Here is a 25964-nt window from a genome sequence, read left to right as displayed (position 1 = left end):
TTGGATTTTAAGGATTACTTGTAGGGCATAACATTGGGACTACCCTGCTACTGTGAAAAAACTCTAAGCTTTTTTTCTGAATTTGAAAGTGCCTAGAAAATAAATATTTCAGTATTAGCAGTGTTTGTATTAGTAGGATTTATCTCCAGGTGTGGATTTATGAGCAGTTTTTCTAAATTTTCTATATTCCATGTTTAGAGGTTTCCCAAAAAAAATATGACTATAGGTTGGCTAATGAGTTACTGCCATTTTAATTCTGGGAATGGTTTTCTCCTAGGGAGATAGTGTAGTGAGAAGAGTTTGGATTTTGGAGTCAAACACATGAGGTGTATAATCTTGGTAACCTCTCTTAAGCACGAGTTTCCTGATTTGCTAAAGGAAAAGGAAAGGATTAGCTACCTTTAGTATATTGTGAGGCTTCTATTGGATTATATGTATAAAGACTATATTGTAGTATCTGGCACACAGTAATTCCTCATTTAAAAACTGAGCAGCATTTAAATCCCAAGTCTAAAGAACGAGGATAGATTTTATAGAAGGAAGTTACCTTTTATTCCCCCCTGTCAGAACTGAAGTTATATATAAGTGCGTTCTCTAGGCCATTTTATGCTCTCAATAGAGATTTGCATCTGCTGGCCCTAACTCATTTCAGTAGATTCTCATACTGTCACAGTCCTCAATGCTGATCCGGTGTTCACTGATGCAACCTCCTAATAAAAGAAACCTTATTCTTCACAAGAGGCTATCTCTAGTACCCATTATAAAGTGAATTGCTTCTGGCAAGAGTTCTCTGTGAAGGCTACTGACTACTCAGGGCTGTGTGTGGAAATCAAATCATTTATAATCTTGGGATACATTTTCCTATAATCAGTAATTGCTAAAATATTACTTTGTGTAACAAGTACATAGTATGTTTTCATCATAGAAACTAGTGACCCATTCAAGGAAATCAAAGTGGACCAGAACTCTCATTTATTATTAATCCATGAATTTTGTCTTACAGCTTTCCTCAAATGAAAGAAATAGCAGTGAACCAGGGAATTTCATTCCTCTTTTTACACCCCAATCACCTGTGACAGCCACTTTGTCTGATGAGGATGATGGCTTTGTAGACCTTCTCGACAGAGAGAATCTGAAGGTACTGTGTGTGCGTGTGTGTGTATGTGTGTTCCTATCTATTCTACTAATTACCTCTGGAGAAGTCATGTGATGTGAAAAAGAACAGCAACAACAATTCCCCGGGGCTTGCTTAGCTGATACTTTTGTTCATTTGGTGATAATTCATTTAATAATAGGGCTACCAGCCTTATTAAATCCTTTGGGTTGGGGGATGGGGGTGTCAAAAGAAGACATATGATCCTTCTTACCCTGAAGGAGCTAACTAACAGTCTATATGCAAGAAACATGAAATCAGTCTATATGCAGTTTATATACAAGAAACATGAAATCAGAATGGTATAGGATGGTACATTAAGGATACTTCCTATCCAGGCCTATCTGGTATTCTTCAGGGAGAAACACACCTAAAGCATTTAAACTAATGTTAGTCTCTACAGGATCTTTTTAAAATCAATTTTTCTGTTTTTTAGAATGAGGAGGAGACCCCCTCATGCATGGCAAGCCTCTGGACAGCTCCTCTCGTCATGAGAACTACAAACCTTGTGAGTTGTTTTAATGTGTCTGGAGGAAGCCCTGAGTGATTGGGGCACTGGACAGAGTAGTCCTTAGTTGAGTATAGCCAAAGATTGAAATGAATGATAGGATTTGGGGATCTGGGTTTTAGGCCTCACTTTGGCTACCTACAAACCTTTAGTGATGATATCTCTCTGCATGTCTCCTGATCTATAAGGAGTGTGGGTTAGGCGCGACCATGGTCATTCCTGGCTTTTATCATCTAGTCAGTTTGAAAAAAGCCTATCTGAAGCCTTTTTAGCCTGAAGACTTTACTTTTTTAAGGTTATTCTCATTTATATTCCACAGAACCTAGCATAAAATTAGACAAGCAACAGTAACTCACAGGGTTTTTTTGTTGTTGTTTTGTTTGTTTTGTTTTTTTTGAGACGGAGTTGCTCTTGTTGCCCAGTCTGGAGTGCAATAGCACAATCTTGGCTCGCTGCAACCTCTGCCTCCCAGGATCAAGTGATTCTCCTGCCTCAGCCTCCCGAGTAGCTGGGATTACAGGTGCCTGCCACCACACCCAGCTAATTTTTGTATTTTTAGTAGAGACAGGGTTACACGATGTTGGCCAGGCTAGTCTCGAACTCCTGACCTCAGGTGATCTGTCCACCTCAACCTCTCAAAGTGCTGGGATTACAGCCACTGTGCCTGGCTGGATTTTTTTTTTTTTTTTTTTTTAATTGAAAATACCTACCTGAGGCTGGATATTTTCAGGTAGATATTTTCAATTTTAGAAATAATTTCTTTATATATATATACACACACATACATACTCACACAGACACACACACACATATACACACACACAGTATGGATTTGTGTTTCCATCATAGGGATACTTTCAAACAGAAAGCATAGTATAGATATAGATTCTATAGTGTATGTGTGTATATATATTCAAAATCACACATATATATATATACACACACTAGATTCGTGTTTTTATCATAGGGATACTTTCAAAGTTAGAAGCAAGAATGTTCCTACACAGATATATACACCTGTATATTCAGAGATATACACCCTTAGGTACACATCTAAATTGATAAGTTCGTATTTTTTAATTATCAATAACCTGAACTATAATTATAGAACAAATGAGCTACAGTTTTTTTGTTTGTTTGTTTTGTTTTTGAGACAGAGTCTCCTTCTGTTGCCCAGGCTGGAGTGCAGTACAGTGGTGCAATCGTGACTTGCTGCAACCTCTGCCTCCTGGGTTCAAGTGATTCTCCTGCCTCAGCCTCCTGAGTAGCTGGGACTACAGGCTTATGCCACCACTGCCGGCTAATTTTTTTGGTATTTTTAGTAGAGATGAGGTTTCGCTATGTTGGCCAGGCTGGTCTCAAACTCTTGACCTCAGGTGATCCACCCACCTGCCTGCCAAAGTGCTGGGTTTACAGGCATGAGCCACCGCACCCAGCCAAGCTACAATTTTGAGATCACTTATGGATTATAGTACATTCATGTGCATAACTTTTGAAAAAATATGTTAACCCAGTACACATGTTATGAGTAAATTTACCAGGTCATTTTGATAGGCATATAATTACATAAAATGTGAGAACATTTTGGAAGTGGCTATTAATTGTATAGATTTGATTTTAAAATCATAAGCATTGGCTTGTAAGCTCTTAATAGTGGGGAAATTTCTTCCATAAATGGTTGTTACAGACTAACCATTGCTGGGAGCCGTAATGGAAAATAAACTCAGATAAAAGAGGGAGAAAATCCCTGGTCTCTGGGAGCAGATGTGGGAGTGATCCGTTCCATTGGGGACTATCAGGAAGATTTCAAAGAAGTGACATTGAAATGTTAGCATCGGCCGGGCACAGTGGCTTGTGCCTGTAATCCCAGCACTTTGGGAGGCCGAGGCGTGCGGATCACAAGGTCAGGAGATCGAGACCATCCTGAGTAACACAGTGAAACCCCATCTCTACTAAAAATACAAAAAAAAAAAAAAAAAAAAAAAAAAAAACAACAATTAGCTGAGGGTGGTGGCGGGTGTCTGTAGTCCCAGCTACTCGGGAGGCTGAGGCAGGAGAATGGCATGAGCCCGAGAGGTGGGGCTTGCAGTGAGCCCAGATCGCGCCACTGCACTCCAGCCTGGGCGACAGAGCAAGACTCCGTCGAAAAAAAAAAATTTAAAAAAATGTTAGCATCAACTTGAAAATGAATGGTTTACTGAGACGTGAAAGGACATTCTGTGCAGAAGGAAAAGCCAGACCAAGACACACGGAGTCGAGAATAGGCTGAGATGCGTTTAGAGAGCTGATTCTCTCTACCGCTGGTCAGGTTGGCTTCCCCTTGGACTCTGGAAAATTCGTCTTTATTTTTTTTTGAGACAGTCTTGCTCTGTCACCCAGGCTGGAGTGCAATGGTGCAATCATAGCTCACTGCAACCTCCACCTCCTGGCTTCAAGTGATTCTCGTGCCTCAGCCTCCTGGGTAGCTGGGATTAAAGGCAAGCACCACCACGCCTGGCTGATTTTTTTGTATTTTTAATAGAGACGGGGTTTCTTCATGTTGGCCAGGCTGGTATTGAACTTCTGACCTCAAGTGATCCACTGTGTTGGGATTACAGGCATGAGCCACGATGCCCAGCCTGGGAAATTAGTCTTTAAAAGACCAGTAGAAAAAAAGACTTTGAACACAATTTTGAAAGGCATTTGCTACTAGCCCATCCCCACTCCCTCCAAATTTACCATCTTAACTATACCTTAACCGATGATGCCCCCATTTTTATTATAACCTGGCTACTGTGCGTCTTTTCTGGATTTAGGTGGGGTATTTAAACCCGTTGAGCTGCTTAAGCAAGGTGCAAGTAATAAAATGGAGGGGAAGATAGGCAAGCCAAAAATGTGTTCCTGACTGGAAGGTCGCACTTCTCTTGACGCAGGATTATTTAAAGTTTTTGTGAGGGCAAAGGATGTTTTACTCGTCTGTATATAATGTCAGCTGAGTATATATTCATTGAGCACTAAGTGCTCAGTGCCTGCTATGTGCCAGGCCCTATGAGAGTTGCTAGGACTAGAGGGATCAGCAGTGTCCGTTTGCTAATTTAGAATGGTTTATTTGTCTTACCATTCAAGTGAACAGGTTTTAATGAAAGATGGGTCTGTCTGTTTTTTTTCCTGTAAGGACAACCGATGCAAGCTGTTTGACTCCCCTTCCCTGTGTAGCTCCAGCACTCGGTCAGTGTTGAAGAGACCAGAACGATCTCAAGAGGAGTCTCCACCTGGAAATACAAAGAGGAGGAAGAGCATGTCTGGGGCCAATCCCAAAGAGTCAACTAGTCCAGAGAAGGCCCACGAGGTTAGTTTCCTAGGTTCCTTTTTGCTCTAGCACAGATAATGTATTTTTCAGTTCTAAAAACTTCCACTTAGTGGTTCATTTATTTTCTTAGATAAGATTTGCTAGGGTTTTGTGTGTGTGTGTGTGTGTGTGTGTGTGTGTGTGTGTGTGTGTGTGTGTTTCTTTTAATAGAGATGGGATCTAGCTATGTTGCTCAGGCTGGTCTTGAACTCCTAGCCTCGAGTGATCCTCCTGCCTTGGCCTCCCAAAGCACTGGGATTACAAGTGTGAGCCACCACGCCTGACTGATACTTGGCTATTTTCATGTTGGTTTTTTTTTTTTTTTTTTTTTTTTTGAGACGGAGTCTCGCTTTGTGGCCCAGGCTGGAGTGCAGTGGCCGGATCTCAGCTCACTGCAAGCCCCGCCTCCCGGGTTTGCGCCATTCTCCTGCCTCAGCCTCCCGAGTAGCTGGGACTACAGGCGCCCGCCACCTCGCCCGGCTAGTTTTTTGTATTTTTTAGTAGAGACGGGGTTTCACCGTGTTAGCCAGGATGGTCTCGATCTCCTGACCTCGTGATCCGCCCGTCTCGGCCTCCCAAAGTGCTGGGATTACAGGCTTGAGCCACCGCACCCGGCCTCATGTTGGTTTTTCAATTGCTTTAAGTATGTTCATAATTGCCTGTTGAAGCATTTTTAAGATGGCTGCTTTAAAATCAGACAAATCCAACATCCATTCATAGTATTGGCATCAGTTGATTGTCTTTTCCTATTCAAGTTGGGATTTTTCTGGTTCTTGGTATGACCAGTGATTTTTCCGTTGTCTCCTGTATATTTGTGAGTCTTGGGTCTATGTAAATCTTATGTTTTAGCAGGCCTTCTCTGATACTGCAAGAAAGGTGTGGGTGGAAGTCCGGGTTCCCCAGCACAAACTCCATTGACACCTTAGGTGGGGACTTGTCTCATTATTGCTGGGAGGGAGCGGAAGTTCATTCCATCCCAGTAGAGTGGTGACTGGGGCACTGTATGACAGCTGGGCAAAGGTGGAGGCCCCCGCTTGCTGTTGGCCATAATTGTTTCTGTGTTGACTGTAGTAGAATGATTATTGTTGAAAAGTCTTCTGCCTCAGTAGGCTGTCCTTTGCCTCGGGAGTGCAGGCTTGCTGTGTTGCTGTCTCCAGCTTCATGAGTTGAATGGTTAACTCGTTTGTTTTTAATTTTCTTATTTCTGGATAAATCTATTTGAATCTATGAATTTCCCACTGCTTTAGATTTGTCTCATAACTTTTGACCTGAAATGTTTTTATTATCATTTGTTGTAGATATTTTATTTCCTTTTAATCCAGACCTATCATGGCCTATTAAATACTTGATTTTTATAAAGGTCTGTCTAATTCTTCAAGTTAATTCATTGCATTGGTCATAGTTGTATAGGCTGTTTTGTTGTTTTCTGTTTCTGAGACAGGGTCTCTGTCACCCAGGCTAGAGTGCAGTGGCATGATCTCAGCTCACTGCACTCTCCACCTCCCAGGCTCAAGCAATCCTCCCACCTCAGCCTCTCAAGCAGCTGGAACTATAGGTGTGTGCCACCAAACCCAGCTAATTTTTGTATTTTTTGTAGAGATAGGCTTTCACCGTGTTGCGCAGGCTGGTCTGAAACTCCTGGGCTCAGGCAATCCTCCCACCTTGGCCTCCCAAAGTGCTGGGATTATAGGTGTTAGACATAGCATCTGGCATGGGTGAGCTAGTGTGATGGTTGTCTGGGCCTAAATCCTATGGTCCTTTATGTTATTCTGTTTATTCTGTGGCTAGACACACAAAACACTGGTTTATTTGTATGTTTTTCCTTCATTACATTGTCCTTATATTGAGGTTTGGTATTAAGCATTATAAAATGGTGAACTGTGTTTTCTGTGGCATGAAAAGGTTTAAGTAAATTGCAGTTTTAAAAGGTTAGAGATGACAGCTAAGAAAACATTTAGGCCTACTGCCTTATTGTATCTGCTTTTGTTATTAATGCTTTATGAACATTTTCTCTTTAAAGTATTGTTCTGAAAGAATATTTTAATAGCTGCATAGTATTTTTGTTTGGGGAGAGTTGTTTGGTTTTTGTTCTTTCTGTTTGTGGGGGGCACAGGGTCTAGTGCTGTTGCTCAGGCTGGAGTGCAGTAGCACAATCACAGCTCAGTACAGCCTCCATGGGCTCAAGCACTCCTCCCCACTCAGCCCCCCCAGCAGCTGGGACTATAGGCATGCACCACCATGCCCAGTTAATTTAAAAAATCTTTTTAAAAATTTTTTGTAGAAAAGAGGTTTTGTAGAAAAGAGGCTGGCCTTGAACTCCTGGGCTCAAGCAGTCCTCCCACCTCAGCCTCCTAAGTATCTGGGACCACAGACACGGGCCAGTGCACCTGGCTGATAGTGTTTCAACTTTCAAGTATACTATAAATAATTGAATAAATCTAATCTTCTGGACATTTAGAATCTCCCTTTCCCTGATTTTCCTTTTGTTTCTAATTAAAAATGAAATTCTGGGTTATAAGGGCAAGAACATTTATGAAACTTTACATTGTATACATGTCAGACAGTATCTATCAATATTTAAGAATATTCAGGCTGAGTGCGGTGGTTCACGCCTGTAATCCCAGCACTTGGGGAGCACAAGGCAGGTGGATCACAAGGTCAGGAGTTCCAGACCAGCCTGGCCAATATGGTGAAACCCCTTCTCTACTGAAAATACAAAAAATAGCTGGGTGTGGTGGTGTGCGCCTGTAATCTCAGCTGTTCAGGAGGCTAAGGCGGGAGAATCGCTTGAACCTGGGAGGCGGAGGTTGCAGGAGCAGAGATGCCACTGCACTCTAGCCTGGGTGATAGAGTGAGACTCCATCTCAAAAAAAAAAAAAAAAGGTTTCATTTTCTTTTTCTTTCTTTTTTAGATATGCTGGAGTGCAGTGGCAGGATCTTGGCTCACTGCAACCTCCGCCTCCCTGGTTCAAGCAATTCTCTGTCTCAGCCTCCTGAGTAGCTGGGATTGCAGGTGCCCGCTGCCACACCTGGCTAATTTTTTTGTATTTTTAGTAGAGGCGGGGTTTCACCAAGTTGGCCAGGCTGGTCTTGAACTCCTGACCTCAGATGATATATCCTCCTTGGCCTCCCAAAGTGTTGGGATTACAGGTGTGAGGCACTGCACCCGGCCAGAATATTCATTTTCTTTTACCATAATAGAGATTGACCTTTTTATTTCCATATTTGTAAAACTTTTCTTGGATAAAATAATACTGTTAATAATTATTATGTATATATGTTGGCCCTCATGTTTTGGTTTATTTTCATATATTTTAATTTAAAACAATATTTTAAATATAAAGTATTTTAAATTTCATTGTGGAGAAAATGTCAAGCATTGCTTGAGTACAGTTATCATACCTGATATTATGAAATATTTATTTAGTCTTCCTCCCCTTCTCCTGTCATATAACTCCTAAAATCCTTGGAATATCCAAAGTCATATCTTTTTGTATGCTGATGATTGATAGCTTCAGGATGGGACTGGTCACTGGAAAGACAGAGACATGATTAGAGGTTGGAACTTTCAGCCCCACACTCCAGTCTCTAGGGAGAGGAGAGGGGCTAAAGGTCAAGTTGATCACTCATGTCCAGTGGTTTAATCAATCATTTCTATGTAATGAAGCCTCCATAAAACCTTGAAAGGACAGGGTTCAGAGAGCTTCTGGATAGCTGAACACATGGAGGTTCCTGAAGGTTGGGGCACCCAAGGAGAGCATGGCAGCTCCATGTCCCTTCTCCCGTACCTTACCCTATGCATCTCTTCTGTATCCTTTGAATATCCTTCCTAATAAACTGGTAAATGTGTTTTCTTGAGTTCTATGAGCCACTTCTAGCAAATTAAACCCAAAGAAGGGGTCATGGGAACCCCCACTTAAAGCTGGTGGTAGTAGATCAGAAGTTCCAGAGGCCCAACTGGTGTCTGAAGGGTGGTGCGGTTTTGAGGACTGGGCCCTCAACTTCCTGATCTGATACTCTCCAGGTAGATAGTGTCAGAATTGAATTGGACAATACCCAGCTATTTTCCACTGCAAAACTGCTTGCTTGCTTGCTGGTAGGGAGAAATCCCCTCATATCTAGGGGTAACAAGTCTCTGTCTTCTGCTGTTGTTGAGTGAGGGAATAAGAAAAATACTTTGAGTTTGGTGGGGTGTTTTCCTCTTACAAACATATCATACAGAGCTAAATTTCTGGTTTCTTTTTTTTTTTTTTTTTTTTTTTTTGAGACCGAGTCTTGCTCTGTCGCCCAGGCTGGAGTGCCATGGCTCGATCTCCGCTCACTGCAACCTCCACCTCTCAGGTTCCAGCAATTCTCCCACCTCAGTCTCCCGAGTAGCTGGGACTACAGGCGCCCACCACCATGCCTGGCTAATTTTTTATATTTTTAGTAGAGACGGGGTTTCACCATGTTGGCCAGGCTGATCTCGAACCCCTGACATCAAGTGATCCGCTCCCCTTGGCCTCCCAAAATGCTGGGATTACAGGTGTGAGCCACCACGCCTGGCAGAGCTAAATTTCTTATTATCAAATGTCAAATATCCAGTCTGGGTTCAGTTTTCCCCAGTTGTCTCCTAAGTACTTTTACAGTTTGTTAAAATCTGGATCCAAATAAAGTCAATAGGCCTCTTACTCTTCAGATTTCAGTGCTCCATCTGTTTCCCTCTTGCATATTTTTATTTGTTGAAGTGCTCAAGTCATTTGTCCTGCAAAGGTTCCCACAGTCCTGTGGAGTCTTCAGACATTGTCTTCCATCCCCTATATTGCCTTAAAAACCTAACTCTGGAAAGGATGGATTGAAATCCAGTTTTATTTGTTTGGCAAGAATATCACATAGGTGATTTTGTCTACTTTGATCAGGAGGTATAATGTGCCGGGCAGCCATTGGTGATTGCTGCCCAGATTTTTTACTTCATTTCACCAGGTTTCAGAAAGATGATACTGCAGTTTTTATGTTCTTTCCTCATGAATTAGCTAGAATATATCTATAAAGAGAAACTTATAGTCATCAAACACTGTGGTTACCCTTGGGAAAGGCAGGATGAATACTGGATCTCTATTTGCCAGTTTCCAAATAATGCCCTACCAAGCATCTTCCAAAGCTGAAAGCAAGACTTACAGTTGTTTTTCAATAATAATTAGGAATTCGTGGATTAAAACATTTGATGTGGTTCTGTGTATTGCACGTATTGTCCTATTGCTCAAATTATCCCTTTAACAGCTGGCTTCCTCTTCTCATTGAATAAAGCTAAGACGTAGGCCAGGCGCGGTGGCTCACACCTATAATCCCAGCACTTTGGGAGGCCAAGGCAGGCGGATCACCTGAGGCCAGGAGTTCAAGACCATCTGGCCAACATGGTGAAACTCTCTCTCTACTAAAAATACAAAAATTAGCCGGGTATGGTGGTGCACACCTGTAGTCCCAGCTGCTCCAGAGGCTGCGGCAAGAGAATCGCTTGAACCTGGGAGGCGGAGGTTACAGTGAGCCAAGATCACACCACTGCACTCCAGCCTGGGCGACAGCGAGACTTGTCTTAAAAAAAAAAAAAAGCTAAGACATACTTTTCTAAACTTAGTCCTAGTTTTAACCCCCCTTGTTTCTTTCTCTTTTTTTGGAGATAGTTTCCCTCTGTCACCCAGGCTGGAGTGCAGTGGCACCATCACCACTCGCTGTAGCCTCGACCTCCCCAGGCTCAGGTGATCTTCCCACTTCAGCCTCCCAAGTAGCTGGGACTATAGGCACACACCACCATGCCGAGCTTGTGTGTGTGTGTGTGTGTGTGTGTATGTATGTGTGTGTGTAGACAGGGTCTTGCTGTGTGGTCTGGTCTGGAACTCCTGGGCTCAAGCGATTCACCTGCCTTGCCCAGGCTGGTCTGGAACTCCGGGGCTCAAGCGATTAACCCACCTGGGCCTCCCAAAGTGCTGGGATTACAAGCATGAGCCATCGCACCCAGCCTAACCACCTGGCCCCCCACTTTTTTTTTTAAAAAAAAGGAAGGCAAATTTAGTTTCAGAGCAATTCAGTTAGACACTGGAATAATAGGAGACCTAGTCAATAACCCACATTCATTTTTGTTCACTCCAGATTCAATAAAAGAAAAACTTCATACTAAATGTAGGCATTAACATTTCAGTCTCCTCGAGACATGCTCCAAGTGAATGTTTTCAGAAGTTCCATTCAGAACCCTTGTCTCATTCTCTACCTTTGATTTGTTACAGACGCTTCATCAGTCTTTATCCCCGGCATCTTCCCCCAAAGGAACCATTGAAAACATTTTGGACAACGACCCAAGGGACCTTATAGGAGACTTCTCCAAGGTAATTGCAAACAGAGTGTAGGAGTGAGTGTGGGTATTTAGAACCCCACTCAGCCTGTCTCCCTCCCCAGGGTGGTTCCTGGCGTGCTTCCAAAAGGACACAGTTAAAGAATGTTAAAAGTAGGGAAGCAAACTTAGGTTCTCATGATCAGGTATATGTTGGTTTCTGAGACTGTAGATCTCCCTATTGCTGATGGGCCGTTTTAGGTAGGGAGCTGTCCACCAACCACCTTGATTATAACCTAAAGACCAGGCTCTCTGGGAACTGTGTTACTGTAAAAATAGTAATTAGCAGGATAGTATAAAGCAGAAATAAATCTGTAGCCTCACTACAAGTCTGCATGTTGAAAGGTTATCTTAGAAGGTCCAGTATTGAGACTGAATTTCTCCGTTGTTCAGAGAAGCTTGGCCACTGAGGGAAAAGGCCCTCTAGAAAGTCTAGAGGAAGATCTTCTAATAGCCTGATACGCTACATGAAGGCTTGGCTGCAGTAAAATACAAGGCTAGGACAGGGAATGTGTCAATAGCAGCTTTAATCATATTTTGACTTGAAGGTTACCAGATCAATGTTTTATTCATTAATTTAGTTAACATTTATTGAAGCACTTATGTGTTAGTCAGAGATTCCAAAATAAGACCCAGTTCCTTCCCTCAAAGAATTTAGCATGTGGTTGGAAAGGTAAGACATGAACTACATGTACCACATGGTAGACTGAAATAAATTTCAGTGAGGTGTAAACATAAACAGCAGTCCGTGAGAAGTAAAAGGGTTTGTCTTGGCTAGGGGGTTGGGGAACGTATGGGCTTGGGCCATTGATATTTCAGCCTAAATGGGTTTCAAAGGAACAAGGAGAATGAAGAGAACAAGCAAAGACCCAGCTGCATCCTCAGTTTTGGAACCTTCTCTTGTTTGGTGGGGAGAGATGTGGTCTTACTATGTTGCTCAGGCTGTAGTGCAGTGGCTATTCGCACATGCTATCCTAGTACACTGTAGCCTCGAACTTCTGGCCTCAAGTGCTCTCCCTGCCTCAGCCTCCCAAGTAGATGGGACTACAGGCATGCACCATCACACTCAGTGGAATTTTCGACTTGAATTGAGGCCTGGTTACGTTTGTCTTAATGGGCCTGTGCATGGGGACAGATGAACTCTTGACTCAGCCAGTCGCCCTAATGAGTAATGGCTAATGTGCACATCTTCCTCCTCAAGGCTAGGCTAGGTCTCTTTTTTTCCTATCCCCAGTGCCTCGCCCCATGCTGGACATAGCAGGTGCTCAGTAAATGAGTGAAATCTGTATGTTTAAGTGCTGTTCACAGTCTCTAACTACTGACATGTGGATTCTTGACAAAAGCAGAAGGAAAATGAGGTTACCTGAGCTTTCTTTATTTAAATATGCCTTACTAGCTAGGTAACCTTGAATACGGTGGTCAAAACGGGGATAATATACCTTATTGGTTTGTGTGAAAATTAAATATCAAGATGTTAATGAAGTAACTAGAAGAGTAACTAGTGTGTACTAATTGTTTGCTTGTTTGTTGGTTGGTTTTTTGAGACGGAGTCTCGCTCTTGTTACCGAGGCTGGAGTGCAGTGGTGCAATCTCAGCTCACTGCAACCTCCGCCTCCCAGGTTCAAGCAATTTTCCCGCTCCAGCCTTCCGAGTAGGTGGGACTACAGGTGCGTTCCACCACGCCTGGCTAATTTTTGTATTTTTAGCAGAGATGGGGTTTCACCATATTGGCCAGGCTCGTCTCGAACTCCTGACCTCAGGTTATCCACCAGCCTCGGCCTCCCAAAGTGCTGGGATTACAGGTGTGAGCCACTGTGCCCAGCCATTAATGTTTGTTTTTTAAAAGGTGCCTCCTACCAGCCAGCCAAACAGTGTAAGTGTGAATTTATATGGGCTTTCAGATTCTCTAAGTATCTTTTTTTCTTTTTAAGGGTTACCTGTTTCATACAGTTGCTGGGAAACATCAGGATTTAAAATACATCTCTCCAGAAATTGTAAGTCCATCCTTTTGGAACCTACCACACATCAGGTACTTGAATCTAGTTTTTCCTGATGGTCAAAGTTGATTCTCCTTCAACTTTTTTCTCTCAACAGATGGCATCTGTTTTGAATGGCAAGTTTGCCAACCTCATTAAAGAGTTTGTTATCATTGACTGTCGATACCCATATGAATACGAGGGAGGCCACATCAAGGTATGGATTCCTGAGACTTGCTGTAGAAGGAGCCCTAAACAGGATCTGTGGTTTTAAAGTGGGGAGGACAGTGACACTTGGCCGCTTAGCTCATATGCTAGTTGTTAGAATTTTGAAACAATGCAGTGAGTGTGGAAGGCATTTGATTCCGGGTGCTCTTAACGAATGTTCCCTTGTCTGCAATACTCTCTACCACCTTGTGCTACAGTTACTCTTCATGTTTGTCCCTCACACCATCATTATCAACGGCACCTGTAGGAGGTACCCACTGATGTTTAAGTCATTCAAGGGGACCAGAATGGGTTTTGTAGCATTTAACAGGCTTGGGTACCAATGTCTGAGCACCCCAGGGCTCCTGACGAGAAGAAGCCCATCTCTGGCAACATGTCCCGGTGTCTGTGCCAGGCTTAGTGATGCCTCCAAAGTTGATTGTTCAGCAGGCTGCCTGGTGGAGGGGTGTGTTGGGACACATGTTCCCAAGAATAAAGGAACTGATTTTGCCATTTTTATCTTTTTTTTTTTTTTGGAGACGGAGTCTTGCTCTGTTGCCAGGCTGGAGTGCAATGGCATGATCTCGGATCACCGCATCCCCTGCCTGGAACCTCCTGGGTTCAAGCAATTCTCCTGCCTCAGCCTTCCAAATAGCTGGGACTATAGGCGCATGCTGCCACGCCCAGCTAAAATTTTTTTTTTTTTTTTTTTTTTTGGATTTTAGTAGAGACGGGGTTTCACCATGTTGCCTGGGCTGTTCTCAAACTCCTGAGCTCAGGCAATCTGCCCACCTCAGCCTCTCAAAGTGCTAGGATTACAGGCATGAGCCACAGCGCCTGGCCTGCCATTTTAATGCTTTACCCGATTAATAGTGTTTAAATATAGTAAGGAGGTACTTTAAATACGATGTTACTGTTTGCCATTGTCTTGTAGCTTTTGAAAATCCCCAAATTTATAAAACTAGCTATAAAGTGTACCATAGTCATATTTGAATTGCCCATTTCTAGTTCTCATGTGCATTACTGTATGATGAATGTGTAGGGACCCACAAAGCTCCATTGAGATACAGGTGCCAGATGGTCTACTGGGCTCTTCAGCCAGAAAAACTGAAAAAATCACAAACTGGTCTTGTGTACTTAAAGATCATTTTTGATGAATCATTACATCTTGCCGAATCATTACTTCATGTGTGAAACATGCAGGTTCCAAGGGTCTCTGTTGTCTTCATAGGGTGCAGTGAACTTGCACATGGAAGAAGAGGTTGAAGACTTCTTACTGAAGAAGCCCATTGTACCTACTGATGGCAAGCGTGTCATTGTTGTATTTCACTGCGAGTTTTCTTCTGAGAGAGGTCCCCGCATGTGAGTGCTGCATGGAACTGGGTTCTGGGGCAGAGGCTCCATGTTGTTTTTGTGGGACATGGTGGTTTGTGGCTTGCACTTGGAGCATATTTTAGCATATCAAGCAACCTCTTGCACATAACAAGCCATTTTCATATGTAATTTTATCCTGAGGTGAACTTTGGCTCTTCCAGTCTCCCCGACTGTCCTTAGTCTGACCTGTGAGGCTACTGTTCATGTGACCTCCTTCAAGTATAAAGTAACCATTCCTTATGCAAATGCCAGAAAAGTGTGAAATTCTCACTCTGTAAGACCTGATATGATATGATGCTTTGAAACACTTGATATTATTACCAATTTCAGGGTGAAAAAAAAGGGGGCAAAGAGCTGCCCATCAGTCATTGTGTCCATTCTAAAAGGATTGTAAACCTGGTATGTGTCGGGCTCTGACAATAAAAATGTAACTACAGTAAAGCACAGTACAGTAAAAATACCACAGCGAACAGGACCAACAAGGACCCTGCTGCAGCAGAGATCCAAGTGGGGATCCATATAAATGCTAAGAAAACAGGAGGACAGGCAGAGAGGTGAGACAGAGAGTGCAGCTTAAACTAGGATGGTCCAAGGGAGGATCACTTGCTCAGGAGTTTCAGACCAACCTTGGTAACACAGCACGACCTCACCTCTACAAAAAATAGGAGGTGGGAGGATCGTTTGAGCCTGGCAGGTCGAGGCTGCAGTGAGCCATGATCATGCCACTGTACTTCAGCCTAGGTGACAGAGTGAGACTCTGTCTCTCTGTCACACACACACACACACACACACACACACACAGAGGTTGTACTTGCATATACTTCACCTGATTTTATTAATTGTTAACATTTTGTCACATTTGTATGTACATGTTCTACACACAGGCAACTACAGTAGAACTTGACACTTTTTGACTGTCATAAGTCCTTCAAACATCTGTCTCCAAAGGATGGTCATTCATGAATGGAATTATTCACTCACCAGATTTTTTTTTTTTTTTTTTTTTTTTTTTGAGATGTAGTCTTGCTCTGTCACCCAGACTGGAGTGCAGTGGCGCGATCTCGGCTGACTGCAACCTCCACCTCCCGGGTTCAAGCAATTCTCCTGCCTTAGGCTCCCTAGTAATTGGGACTACAGGCGCATGCCACCATGCCCAGCTAATGTTTTTATTTTTAGTAGAGACGGGGTTTCGCTATGTTGTCCAGGCTGGTCTCGAACTCCTGACTTCAAGTGATCCACCTGCCTCAGCCTCCCAAAGTGCTGGGATTACAGGCCTGAAACAAACTAGACACACATACACATACATATAAATTTGTTTTAAACCCACAAAAGATGCTGTTCTTTTTTTTTTATTTTTGAGACAGGGTCAGTTTCTGTTGTCCAGGCTGGAGTACAGTGGCAGGAGCACAGCTCACTGCAGCCTCTGCCTCCTAGGCTCAAGTGATTCTCCCACTTCAGCCTCCCAGGACCACAAACATGCATCACCACAAACATTTATCACCATGCCTGGCTAATTTTTGTATTTTTTGTAGAGACAGGGTCTCACTGTGTTGCCCAGGCTGGTCTCAAACTCCTGGGCTCAGGCAATCCTGGCCTCCCAAAGTGCTTGGATTACAAGTGTGAGCCACCATGCCCAGCCCAAAAGATGCTATTCTCTCAATTCTCTCATTTCCCCATCTTCCTCTTTAACTTAACCTCTAATATAAAGGACATACCATATTAAAACTTCACCTAGATATACAGACAACGCCCCATCTCTGTATTCTGCATTTGCAAGCTGCATGTTTATATCACCATCTACAGATACCCCTTATACTTTGTTCCCCACTTGAGTTTCACCATCACTGGCTTTCTGTTAATCCACTGAGGAAAGATTTGAGATTCACAGGTGAACTTTTTTCTTTTTTTTTTTTTTTTGAGACGGAATCTTGCCCTGTCGCCCAGGCTGGAGTGCAGTGGCGCTACTGCCGCTCACTGCAACCTCCGCCTCCCGGATTCAAGCAATTCTCTGACCCAGCCTCCCAAGTAGCTGGGATTACAGGCGCCCGCCACCACGCCCGGCTAATTTCTTGTATTTTTAGTAGACACGGGGGTTTCACTATCTTGGCCAGGCTGGTCTTGAACTCCTGACCTCGTGATCCACTGCCTCAGCCTCCCAAAGTGCTGGAATTACAGGTGTGAGCCACTGTGCCCAGCCGACCTCGTTTTAACCACAGGCAAATGGTTTAACCTATGTGCTGCTGAGGAAGCTGCTGCCCATCCCTCATGACTAGAGCAGCTACCGTAGGCCCCAAACCACTGAGTTTCAAGAGAAAATCAGCAGATACTCTTGGCTCTTGTGTACCAGATACCTTTCTAGATATTGAGGGAGAAGAGCAGTGAACAAAACAGACCAAAAATCTCTGCCTTCGTGGAACTTAACATTTCAGAGTGGACAGGAGTTCAAGAACAGCCTGGCCAACATGGTGAAATCCTGTCTCTACTAAAAATACAAAAATTAGCCAGGCGTGGTGGCGGACACCTGTAATCCCAGCTACTTTGGAGGCTGAGGCAGGAGCATCCCTTGAACCCAAGAGGCAGAGGTTGCAGTGAGCCGAGATTGTGCCAGTGCACTACAGCCTGGGCGTCAGAGTGAGACTCTGTCTCAAAAAAAAAAGGTCACTGGGTGCGGTGGTTCACTCTTGTAATCCCAACACTTTGGGAGGCCAAGGCAGATGGATCTCAAGGATTACCTGGCCAACATGGTGAAGCCCCGTCTCTACTAAACATACAAAAATCAGCTGGGCGGTGGCACGCGCCTGTAGTCCCAGCTATTCGGGAGGCTGAGTCAGGAGAACTGCTTGAACCCGGGAGACAGAGATTGCAGTGAGCCTGGGATCACACCCTTGTACTCCAGCCTGGTGACAGAGCGAGATTCTGTCTCAAAAAAAAAATGGTGCTTCAGAGCAAAATAAGGCCAGTGATGGGAGCTCCCAGGCAGGCTGGAGAAACAGTAGTGGGGCCGCAGGGACTCGTGTGGGATGAACAAGGGGCAGAGCAGCAGTAGGGGTGATGAGCTGTAGGCCTCTGAAGGACTTGGGGCCTCGGGGTTTTTCACCAAGGGCAAGGCAGTAAGCAGCCATTGGCTGGATATTGAAGACCATTCAGTCCAGGTAGAGGATAGAAACAGGCCCTGAGGCAGGAGCAAGCTCAGCCTCCTTAAAAGGCACTGAAAGAAGCCCACTTACATAGAAGAAGGTGAGTGAGGGAGCCTAGCTGAAGAGAAGGCTGGGGTGGAGAAAGTAAGGGGAAGCTGGCTTAGATAGTGAAACTTGCCACAAACTGGTGGTGAAGGTGCTGGGCCGGACTCAGACGCTAGGACTGTTGGAGAAAGGAAAGTTGGGGAAGAGGCCATCTACTGGCACTGGCTGTGAATGCTGCTCACGTGGCCAGGAACTTGCAACTTAGCACTGATTGTTTCTAAGAATCAATGTAAAGTTGGGAAGATGTGTTTAAGGGGGACTTAGACCACAACTGCTGCTTTGACTGCGTTGCCTGGGTGTTGCTCTGTGCTGGAAAAGCTAACCCGACTTTGGGCTTCCTTCCCCTCACTAGGTGCCGGTACGTGAGAGAGAGAGATCGCCTGGGTAATGAATACCCCAAACTCCACTACCCTGAGCTGTATGTCCTGAAGGGGGGATACAAGGAGTTCTTTATGAAATGCCAGGTAAGACTGGGACTGTGGAGAGCATCCCTCCTCCCCTTCCCCCAGTGGTAGACTAATGGATCTGTCTGGGCAGTCATGACTTTCTTTCCAGGGGGTGGGTATCTGCTGAACACCAAGTAAGCCCCTGTAGAACTGGCCGCCCAGGTCTGCCTGGCCGCTTTCAGCCTTGTAACCCTAGGCAGAGAGGAAACCAGGTTGTGGGTGTGAGGCAAGTGTACTCTAACCTCATTCTCTCTTGTCCCCTCAGTCTTACTGTGAGCCCCCTAGCTACCGGCCCATGCACCATGAGGACTTTAAAGAAGACCTGAAGAAGTTCCGCACCAAGAGCCGGACCTGGGCAGGGGAGAAGAGCAAGAGGGAGATGTACAGTCGTCTGAAGAAGCTCTGAGGGCAGCAGGACCACCCAGCAGCAGCCCGAGCTTCCCTCTGTCCCCCTTTACCCTCTTTGCTGCAGAGAAACTTGAGCAAAGGGGCCAGCTGTGTGACATTTGGAGAGGGGGCCTGGGACTTCCATGCCTTAAACCTACCTCCCACACTCCCAAGGTTGGAGCCCAGGGAATCCTGCTGGCTACGCCTCTTCTGTCCCTGTTAGACGTCCTCCGTCCATATCAGAACTGTGCCACAACGCAGTTCTGAGCACCGCATCAAGCTGCTCTGAGCCACAGTGGGATGAAGCAGCCAGGGCCTTTTTGGGCTCCAGCCATCTCATGAGGGGAGAGGAGACGGAGGGGAGTAGAGAAGTTACACAGACAGAAATGCTGCTGGCCAAATAGCAAAGACAACCTGGGAAGGAAAGGTCTTTGTGGGATAATCCATATCTTTAATTTATTCAACTTCATCAATCACTTTATTTTTTTTCTAACTCCTGGAGACTTACTTTACTGCTTCATTAGGTTGAAATACTGCCATTCTAGGTAGGGTTTTATTATCCCATGGACTACCTCGGCTTTTAGTTAAAAAAAAAAAAAAAGAAAAAGAAAGGGGTAAGAAAATACAATCCTGTTACAAGTTATCGGACAGAAAGCTAGGTGCTCTGTTACCCCCAGGAAGCGCTGTGGTACTGGGGCTGCTGCTATTTAAGCCAAGAACTGAGGTCCTGGTGAGAGCGTTGGACCCAGGTTTGGCTGCCTGACATAAGCTAAATCTCCCAGACCCACCACTGGCCACTGAGATCTATTTGGTGGGAGATGTGGCCCTGCTCTTCCTCACCCCAGTTCCGTGACATTGGCTGGTATAGGAGCCACAGTCAGGAAAGCACTTGAGGCAGCGTCCAGGGCCACCCCCGGCTCAGTGCTGGAATGTTGCAGTGTAGGTTTCCCAGGGAAGTGGGGTGGGGCTGGGTGGGCTCCACAGGATAGGGGAGGAGCATGTCCACTGATGTCTTCCTTATGTTGCTGTGATATTGTTTGATAGCTTTTTCTAATTTTTTAAAAAAGATATTATGAGTCAAAGAGTATCAAATCAGTGTTGGATGGGCCACCCAAGGGTGAGGAGAGGGGCTGGAAGCCCTGGGCATTAGGAGAAAGGGGTGGGTGCTGGCATGGACATGACTGGATAGAATTTTCTCAGGAGGGAGCTTGGTGGATTTTGAAGGTAAAACTTTCTGGGTTTATCATGTTTTAATTTGAGAGACAGGGAGTGATGAATCATCACCGGTTGTCCCTTATCTAACCCCAGAGATGTGGGGATTTCAAAAGAGCACCTCATCCAAGGAGCTGGGGCTGACTTCATTCATTCTAGAGAGGCCTGTTTCAGTGCCTACTCATCCCCGCCTTCTGGTGCCAGCCTCCTTACCATCATGGCTTCATTGAGGTGTAGGCAGTTTTTTCTTAAAACAGGAGACTCTCCCCTTACCTCAACTTCCTATTCTTGGGGTGGGGGGGTGGGAATCAAGTGATACTGGAGATGGCTAGTTGCTGTGTTATGGGTTTGAGTTACATTTGGCTATAAAACAATCTTGTTGGGAAAAATGTGAGGGAGAGGACTTCTTCCTACACGCGCATTGAGACAGATTCCAACTGGTTAATGAACTTGTTCGTAAGAAAGAGATTCTGTTGGTTGAGTGCCTGAAGAGAAAGGTGGGATGGCCTTCAGATTATACCAGCTTAGCTAGCATTACTAACCAACTGTTGGAAGCTCTGAAAATAAAAGATCTTGAACCCATGCTCTCTGCCTAGTTCTTGATGGATTTAAGGAGAATTACGTTTCCCTTTAAGGTCCTGGGACCTCATTAGCTAAAATTACTGTTTCGGATAGCCATATTTCCTCAAGAAGCTCTCTAAGGCCAAAAACTTGTGGTTCAGATTGATTTGCAAGATGAAATGGGCGCATAAAAAGCATGCCTGTGGCCAGCTGCAGTGGTTCATGCCTGTAATCCACGTACTTTTGGAGGCCAAGGCAGGCAGATCACATGAGGCTAGGAGGTTGAGGCTGCAGTGCCCACACACAACTAGGGATGCTGGGGGCTATTGGGGGCAAAATATATTGGTCTGAAGCACAGAGGGGCACCCAGAATAGAAAACACGTGTTCCTTTATGTATGTGTTGGAAAACTAGGGGTTCAGGCATATTTGATTATATTATATATACACATAGATTTTTTTGAGACAGTCTCACTCTTGCCCAGGCTGGAGTGCAGTGGTGTGATCTTGGCTCACTCCAGCTTCAACCTTCCAGGCTCAAGCAATCCTCCCACCTCAGCCTCCCAAAGTGCTAGGTTTACAGATGTGAGCCACCATTTTTTTTAAGTTTACTTTGAACAGGTAATACTTCCCTCGGTTGCTGCAAAGGCCAGCTGGCTTCCTGTCTGACCTATCCTTCCTAAAATTACAAATTAAGTCAACCCATTCTTGATAATTTAAGGTTTTTTGTTGTGGCCTATAAAATGAAACTTGACCTCTTTAGACCGTATGCTAAGATGCAACCTCAGCCTTAGCTCAATTTATGCTCCACTATCAGGTAAGGATTCTGTTTGCTAGAATGCCTCCGCTCTCTGAAACTTGCTTGCTAGAGCTGGAAGTCTGCCATGCAGAAAGTGCGTTTACTATAGAAAAATTTATGTGTGGACACCCACAAGGTCAAGAGTTGGTTAACTCAAAACCATGGGCAAAACTTAACTCACTTTAAATTTTGGGAATAACTATTCCATTCAAGGTGTGATCTGATTCAGATTAAAAATTTTTTAAGTATACAAAGATGTACAAAAAATCACTCATTTCACACACCAGCTTAAGAACAAACAGCTTAGCTGAAGCCCCTTGCCTACCCTGACTTCATCATAAATTCTTCAGCTGCACCCAACTCCCATAAGTTAACCCTTATCCTTCCCTGGTCTTATGATTATTTCCTAAGCAAGAAGATAGATTCAAAATATTTTTTTCCTTTTTTTTTTTTTTTTTTTTTTGAGACGGAGTTTCACTCTGGTTGCCCAGGCTGGAGTGCAATGGCGCAATCTTGGCTCACCACAGTCTCCACCTCCTGGGTTCAAACGATTCTCCTGCCTCAGCCTCCCAAGTAGCTGGGATTACAGGCGCATGCCACCACACTCCACTAATTTTTGTATTTTTAGTAGAGACAGGGTTTCTCCATGTTGGTCAGGCTGGTCTCAAACTCCTGACCTCGGGTGATCCATTTGCCTTGGCCTCCCAAAGTGCTAGGGTTACACGTGTGAGCCACCATGCCCGGCCTCATGTTTTCAAACTTTACAAATTGTGCACCTATAATCCCAGATACTTGGGAGGCCGAGGCAGGAGGATTGCTTGAGCCCAGGAGTTCAAAACTTGCCTGGGCAATATAGTGAGACCCCATCTCTAACACAAAACAATCTCCATTATGTGCTCATTCATCTGTGACTCACTTTGATTTTTATTTCTCTGCTTATCACAATTAAGGGCACTTGGCTCAAGAAAGGGCAAAGCATAAATCAATAGTGACTCAGGTTACATCTCTCCAGCAGAGGAACCTGGAGTTAAGTCACTTCTCCTTCTGGGGCCTTTCTTCATAAATAACAAATGCATTTGAACTAGATTTTCCAGCCAGGTACAGTGGCTCATGCCTGTAATCCCTGCATTTTGGGAGGCTAAGATGGGCAGATAGTTTGAGCCCAGGAGTTCTTTTTTTTTTTTTTTTTTTTTTTTTTTTGAGACGGAGTCTCGCTCTGCTGCCCAGGCTGGAGTGCAGTGGCCGGATCTCAGCTCACTGCAAGCTCCGCCTCCTGGGTTCACGCCATTCTCCTGCCTCAGCCTCCCGAGTAGCTGGGACTACAGGCGCCCGCCAGGTCGCCCGGCTAGTTTTTTGTATTTTTAGTAGAGACGGGGTTTCACCATGTTAGCCAGGATGGTCTCGATCTCCTGACCTCGTGATCCGCCCGTCTCGGCCTCCCAAAGTGCTGGGATTACAGGCTTGAGCCACCGCGCCCGGCCAAGCCCAGGAGTTCTTGACCAGCCTAAGCAACATGCCAAAACCCCATAACTACTAAAAATACAAAAAATCAGCCAGGTGTGGTGGTGCATGCCTATTGTCCCAGACACTCAAGAGGCTGAGGTGGGAGGATTACCCAAGCCCAGGGAAGTCAAGGCTGCAGTGAGCTAAGATTGTTCCACTGCATCCCAGCCTGGGTGACAGGAGTGAGACTCTGTCTCAAAACAAACAAACAAAAAATGGGTAACTAGATGTTCTCTGTGACTGCCCCGTCCTAACATACTGTGGCTCTGGCATTTGGATGGCCCCTTTGCAATACTCACTTCAAATCTACTTGGAAGGGCCTCCATAGAGGAAAAGCTATTTCTCTCATTCAATAAACGTTTGACTTGTGCTGAGCACTGAGGATAAGGAAGTGTGTAAGATGCAGGCTTTGTCTCAAGGCGTTCACTGGCTAGTGGGAGAAATAGTCGCTAAAAATGACAAGGTCTTAGGTGTAACATTTCTGTGTAACAGAAGCTAGGATAGAGAGGGGTCCAGAGGACATGGGGCTCCAGAGCAAGAAGTGGACCCCATAGGAGGCGATGTTCAAATCTAACCTTCAGCAGGAGTCTCATGAGACAGGGTGTTCCAGGAAAAAGAAACTGTTCAAAGGGCAAGTACCATGCATTCATACCTGTGGACAAGGTAGGAGAAGTTTGTGGTGGCCGGGGGCGGGGAACCCTGAATGCCGTTCCGAGGTGTCTGTAAGCCTCCGAGAGCAGGACTTGTCAAACACGTGGGCAACTTGTTAAAATGCAGATTCTGATTCCACAGCTCTGGGTCGCAGCCTGTGGTTCTGCATTTTTAACAAACTCTCAAAGCTGCTGATCCTTTTGCTACCCTTTGAGCAGCCAGCCTGTAGAGGGTTTAAGAAGGGAGAAGTGTGAAGCCGTGTAATTGTTGAGAGCAAGACAAAGGATAGATGATGGGTAAGGAATGATGATATAGTCACAGCAGAAGCTGGGGCATGGGAGGGAAGAGCATTCGGCGCTGGGATCTGGTGATGGATGGGTAGGTGGGAGTGAGGGAGAGGGATGGATTCAGGATGGTCTCTTGGCTCCTGACCTGAGGAAGTGGCTGGGCCACTGGCACTCAAAGCAAGAAATCAAGAAATATACGGCCAGGCATGGTGGCTCACGCCTGTAATCCCAACACTTTGGGAGGCTGAGGCAAGTGGATCACCTGAGGTCAGGAGTTCAAGACCAGCCTGACCAACATGGTGAAACCCCGTCTCTACTAAACACAAAAAATTAGCTGGGTGTGGTGGCGCATACCTGTAATCCCTGCTACTTGGGAGGCCGAGGCAGGAGAATTGCTTGAACCTGGGAGGTGGAGGTTGCAGTGAACCAAGAGTGCACCATTGCACTCCAGCCTGGGCAACAAGAGCGAAACTCTGTCTCAAAAAAAAAGAAAAAAAGAAATACACAAGGAAAGGAAATATTGAAAAAGCCCAAGTTGAACTTTATGAAATTACTGGCCTGCATGTTTTATAAATATCAGTGTCATACATGACCAAAGAGAGGCCCAGGAACTGTTCCAGATTAAAGGAGACTCAAGAGACATGACAACTAAATGAAATGTGCGATCTTGGATGGGATCCTGGACCAAACCGAAAAAGAGTACTATAAAGGACATTTTTGGAACATTTGACTACATTGAAATATGAACTTTAATTAGGTAAAATTATTATTATTATTATTATTATTATTATTATTATTATTATTATTTCGAGACAGAGATTCGCTTGTTGCCCAGGCTGGAGAGAAGTGGTGCGATCTTGGCTCACAAGCTCGGCTGCCTGTGGTGGGACATATGTGACTGGTGACCTTGGGACACAAAGCCTGCCCATGCTAGGGTAGGGTGGAGGAGGGACAGGGAGGCGAGGCAGAAACAGCAGCAGGGGAAAACTGGGTGGCATTGGGCGTGCTCAGCCTCTGTATGACTGTGACCTGGCAGCCAGGATGGGGGTGGATTACCTCAATGATTCTAAGACCTTAAGATCTTGGTCATTCCGATATCTAAGCAATGACTCCTGGAAATTGTGCAAAGTCCAGTCCAGAGTCCCTGCTTGCACACTCCCAAAATAGAGGCGGCGGTCCCTTCCAGTGCTGGCCAGAGCAGGGCGGCTCTTCCGTAGGCAAAGTCAAATCCTACACCTCCATACTGTGGCTACTTTGTACATGTTGATTCATTTTCCATTTATGTTTTCTGTTTAGTCTTTCAATATGGATGTTTTTCTTCAATATGAAGTATTTCAGACATACAAAGCACCCACGTACCCACTATCAAGGGTAAATAAAAACTTCCACCCATAGGCTTTCTTTGCCCTCTTGTTTCACTCTGCTGCCAGGCTGCCCGCGGGGCTTGGGGCTGTGACCACTGCAATGGCCATAGGAAGACATCAGATGGCAGTGGTGCCCCAGGTTTGTCTCCTCAGGTATCTCTGCCTTCTAGCTCCTCTCCTCCAGAGCCAGTCAGTAACTGGGAAGAGCTGGGGGCTCTCCAGGAGCTTCCCACCCCTTCCCCTGCCCTGGCTTCCAGCTGCACTTAATGGTACTTTACCTGCTCTGAGTACAGGCAAAGCTGTGGCTGTTCCTTGTCCAAGCTGCAGTTCCCAATGGCCTAGTCCAAGCTTGTGTGTCATGCAGTGCAAGGGCTCCCAAAGGGAAAAAAGGGAAGAGGGCTGGTTTGGATTATTAGCATTTTGTATTTTTAATAAATGCATCAATGTGGTCATCATGGAAAAATGTCAGACCTTTTTTGGGTTTCTTTACACTTCCTTCCTAGTTTACTTTGGATGACGCAGGGTGGGTCATAGGCCTTAACCTTCTCAAGCACAGCCTCTTTCCCCTGGCCACTTCCTAGACTCTAATGAAGAAATAAGGCCT

At 44.9% G+C, this 25964-nt stretch overlaps 1 protein-coding gene and 1 pseudogene across 4 annotated transcripts in view; one reads left to right on the top strand and one right to left on the bottom strand.

The window, feature by feature from the left end:
* CDC25A (cell division cycle 25A) overlaps window positions 1–20780 on the top strand; it is a 30442-nt gene extending 9662 nt beyond the window's left edge. For all 4 annotated transcript variants that reach the window (XM_010374722.2, XM_010374720.2, XM_010374723.2 and 1 more), the window contains 9 exons: window positions 1004–1138; window positions 1590–1661; window positions 4816–4989; window positions 11250–11348; window positions 13285–13347; window positions 13448–13546; window positions 14768–14898; window positions 18505–18616; window positions 18864–20780. In XM_010374722.2, the coding sequence (XP_010373024.1) occupies window positions 1004–1138; window positions 1590–1661; window positions 4816–4989; window positions 11250–11348; window positions 13285–13347; window positions 13448–13546; window positions 14768–14898; window positions 18505–18616; window positions 18864–19004 (1026 nt within the window). In that variant the 3' untranslated portion in view covers window positions 19005–20780. The remainder of the gene's footprint in view (window positions 1–1003; window positions 1139–1589; window positions 1662–4815; window positions 4990–11249; window positions 11349–13284; window positions 13348–13447; window positions 13547–14767; window positions 14899–18504; window positions 18617–18863) is intronic.
* LOC104671342 lies at window positions 16559–17177 on the bottom strand (annotated as a pseudogene).
* Window positions 20781–25964: the final 5184 nt, after the last annotated feature.

The sequence above is a fragment of the Rhinopithecus roxellana genome, chromosome 1 (assembly GCF_007565055.1).
Source record: "Rhinopithecus roxellana isolate Shanxi Qingling chromosome 1, ASM756505v1, whole genome shotgun sequence".
NCBI lineage: Eukaryota > Metazoa > Chordata > Mammalia > Primates > Cercopithecidae > Rhinopithecus > Rhinopithecus roxellana.
The sequence above is the reverse complement of the archived record's forward strand: the minus strand, read 5'-3'. Positions and strand labels throughout refer to the sequence as shown.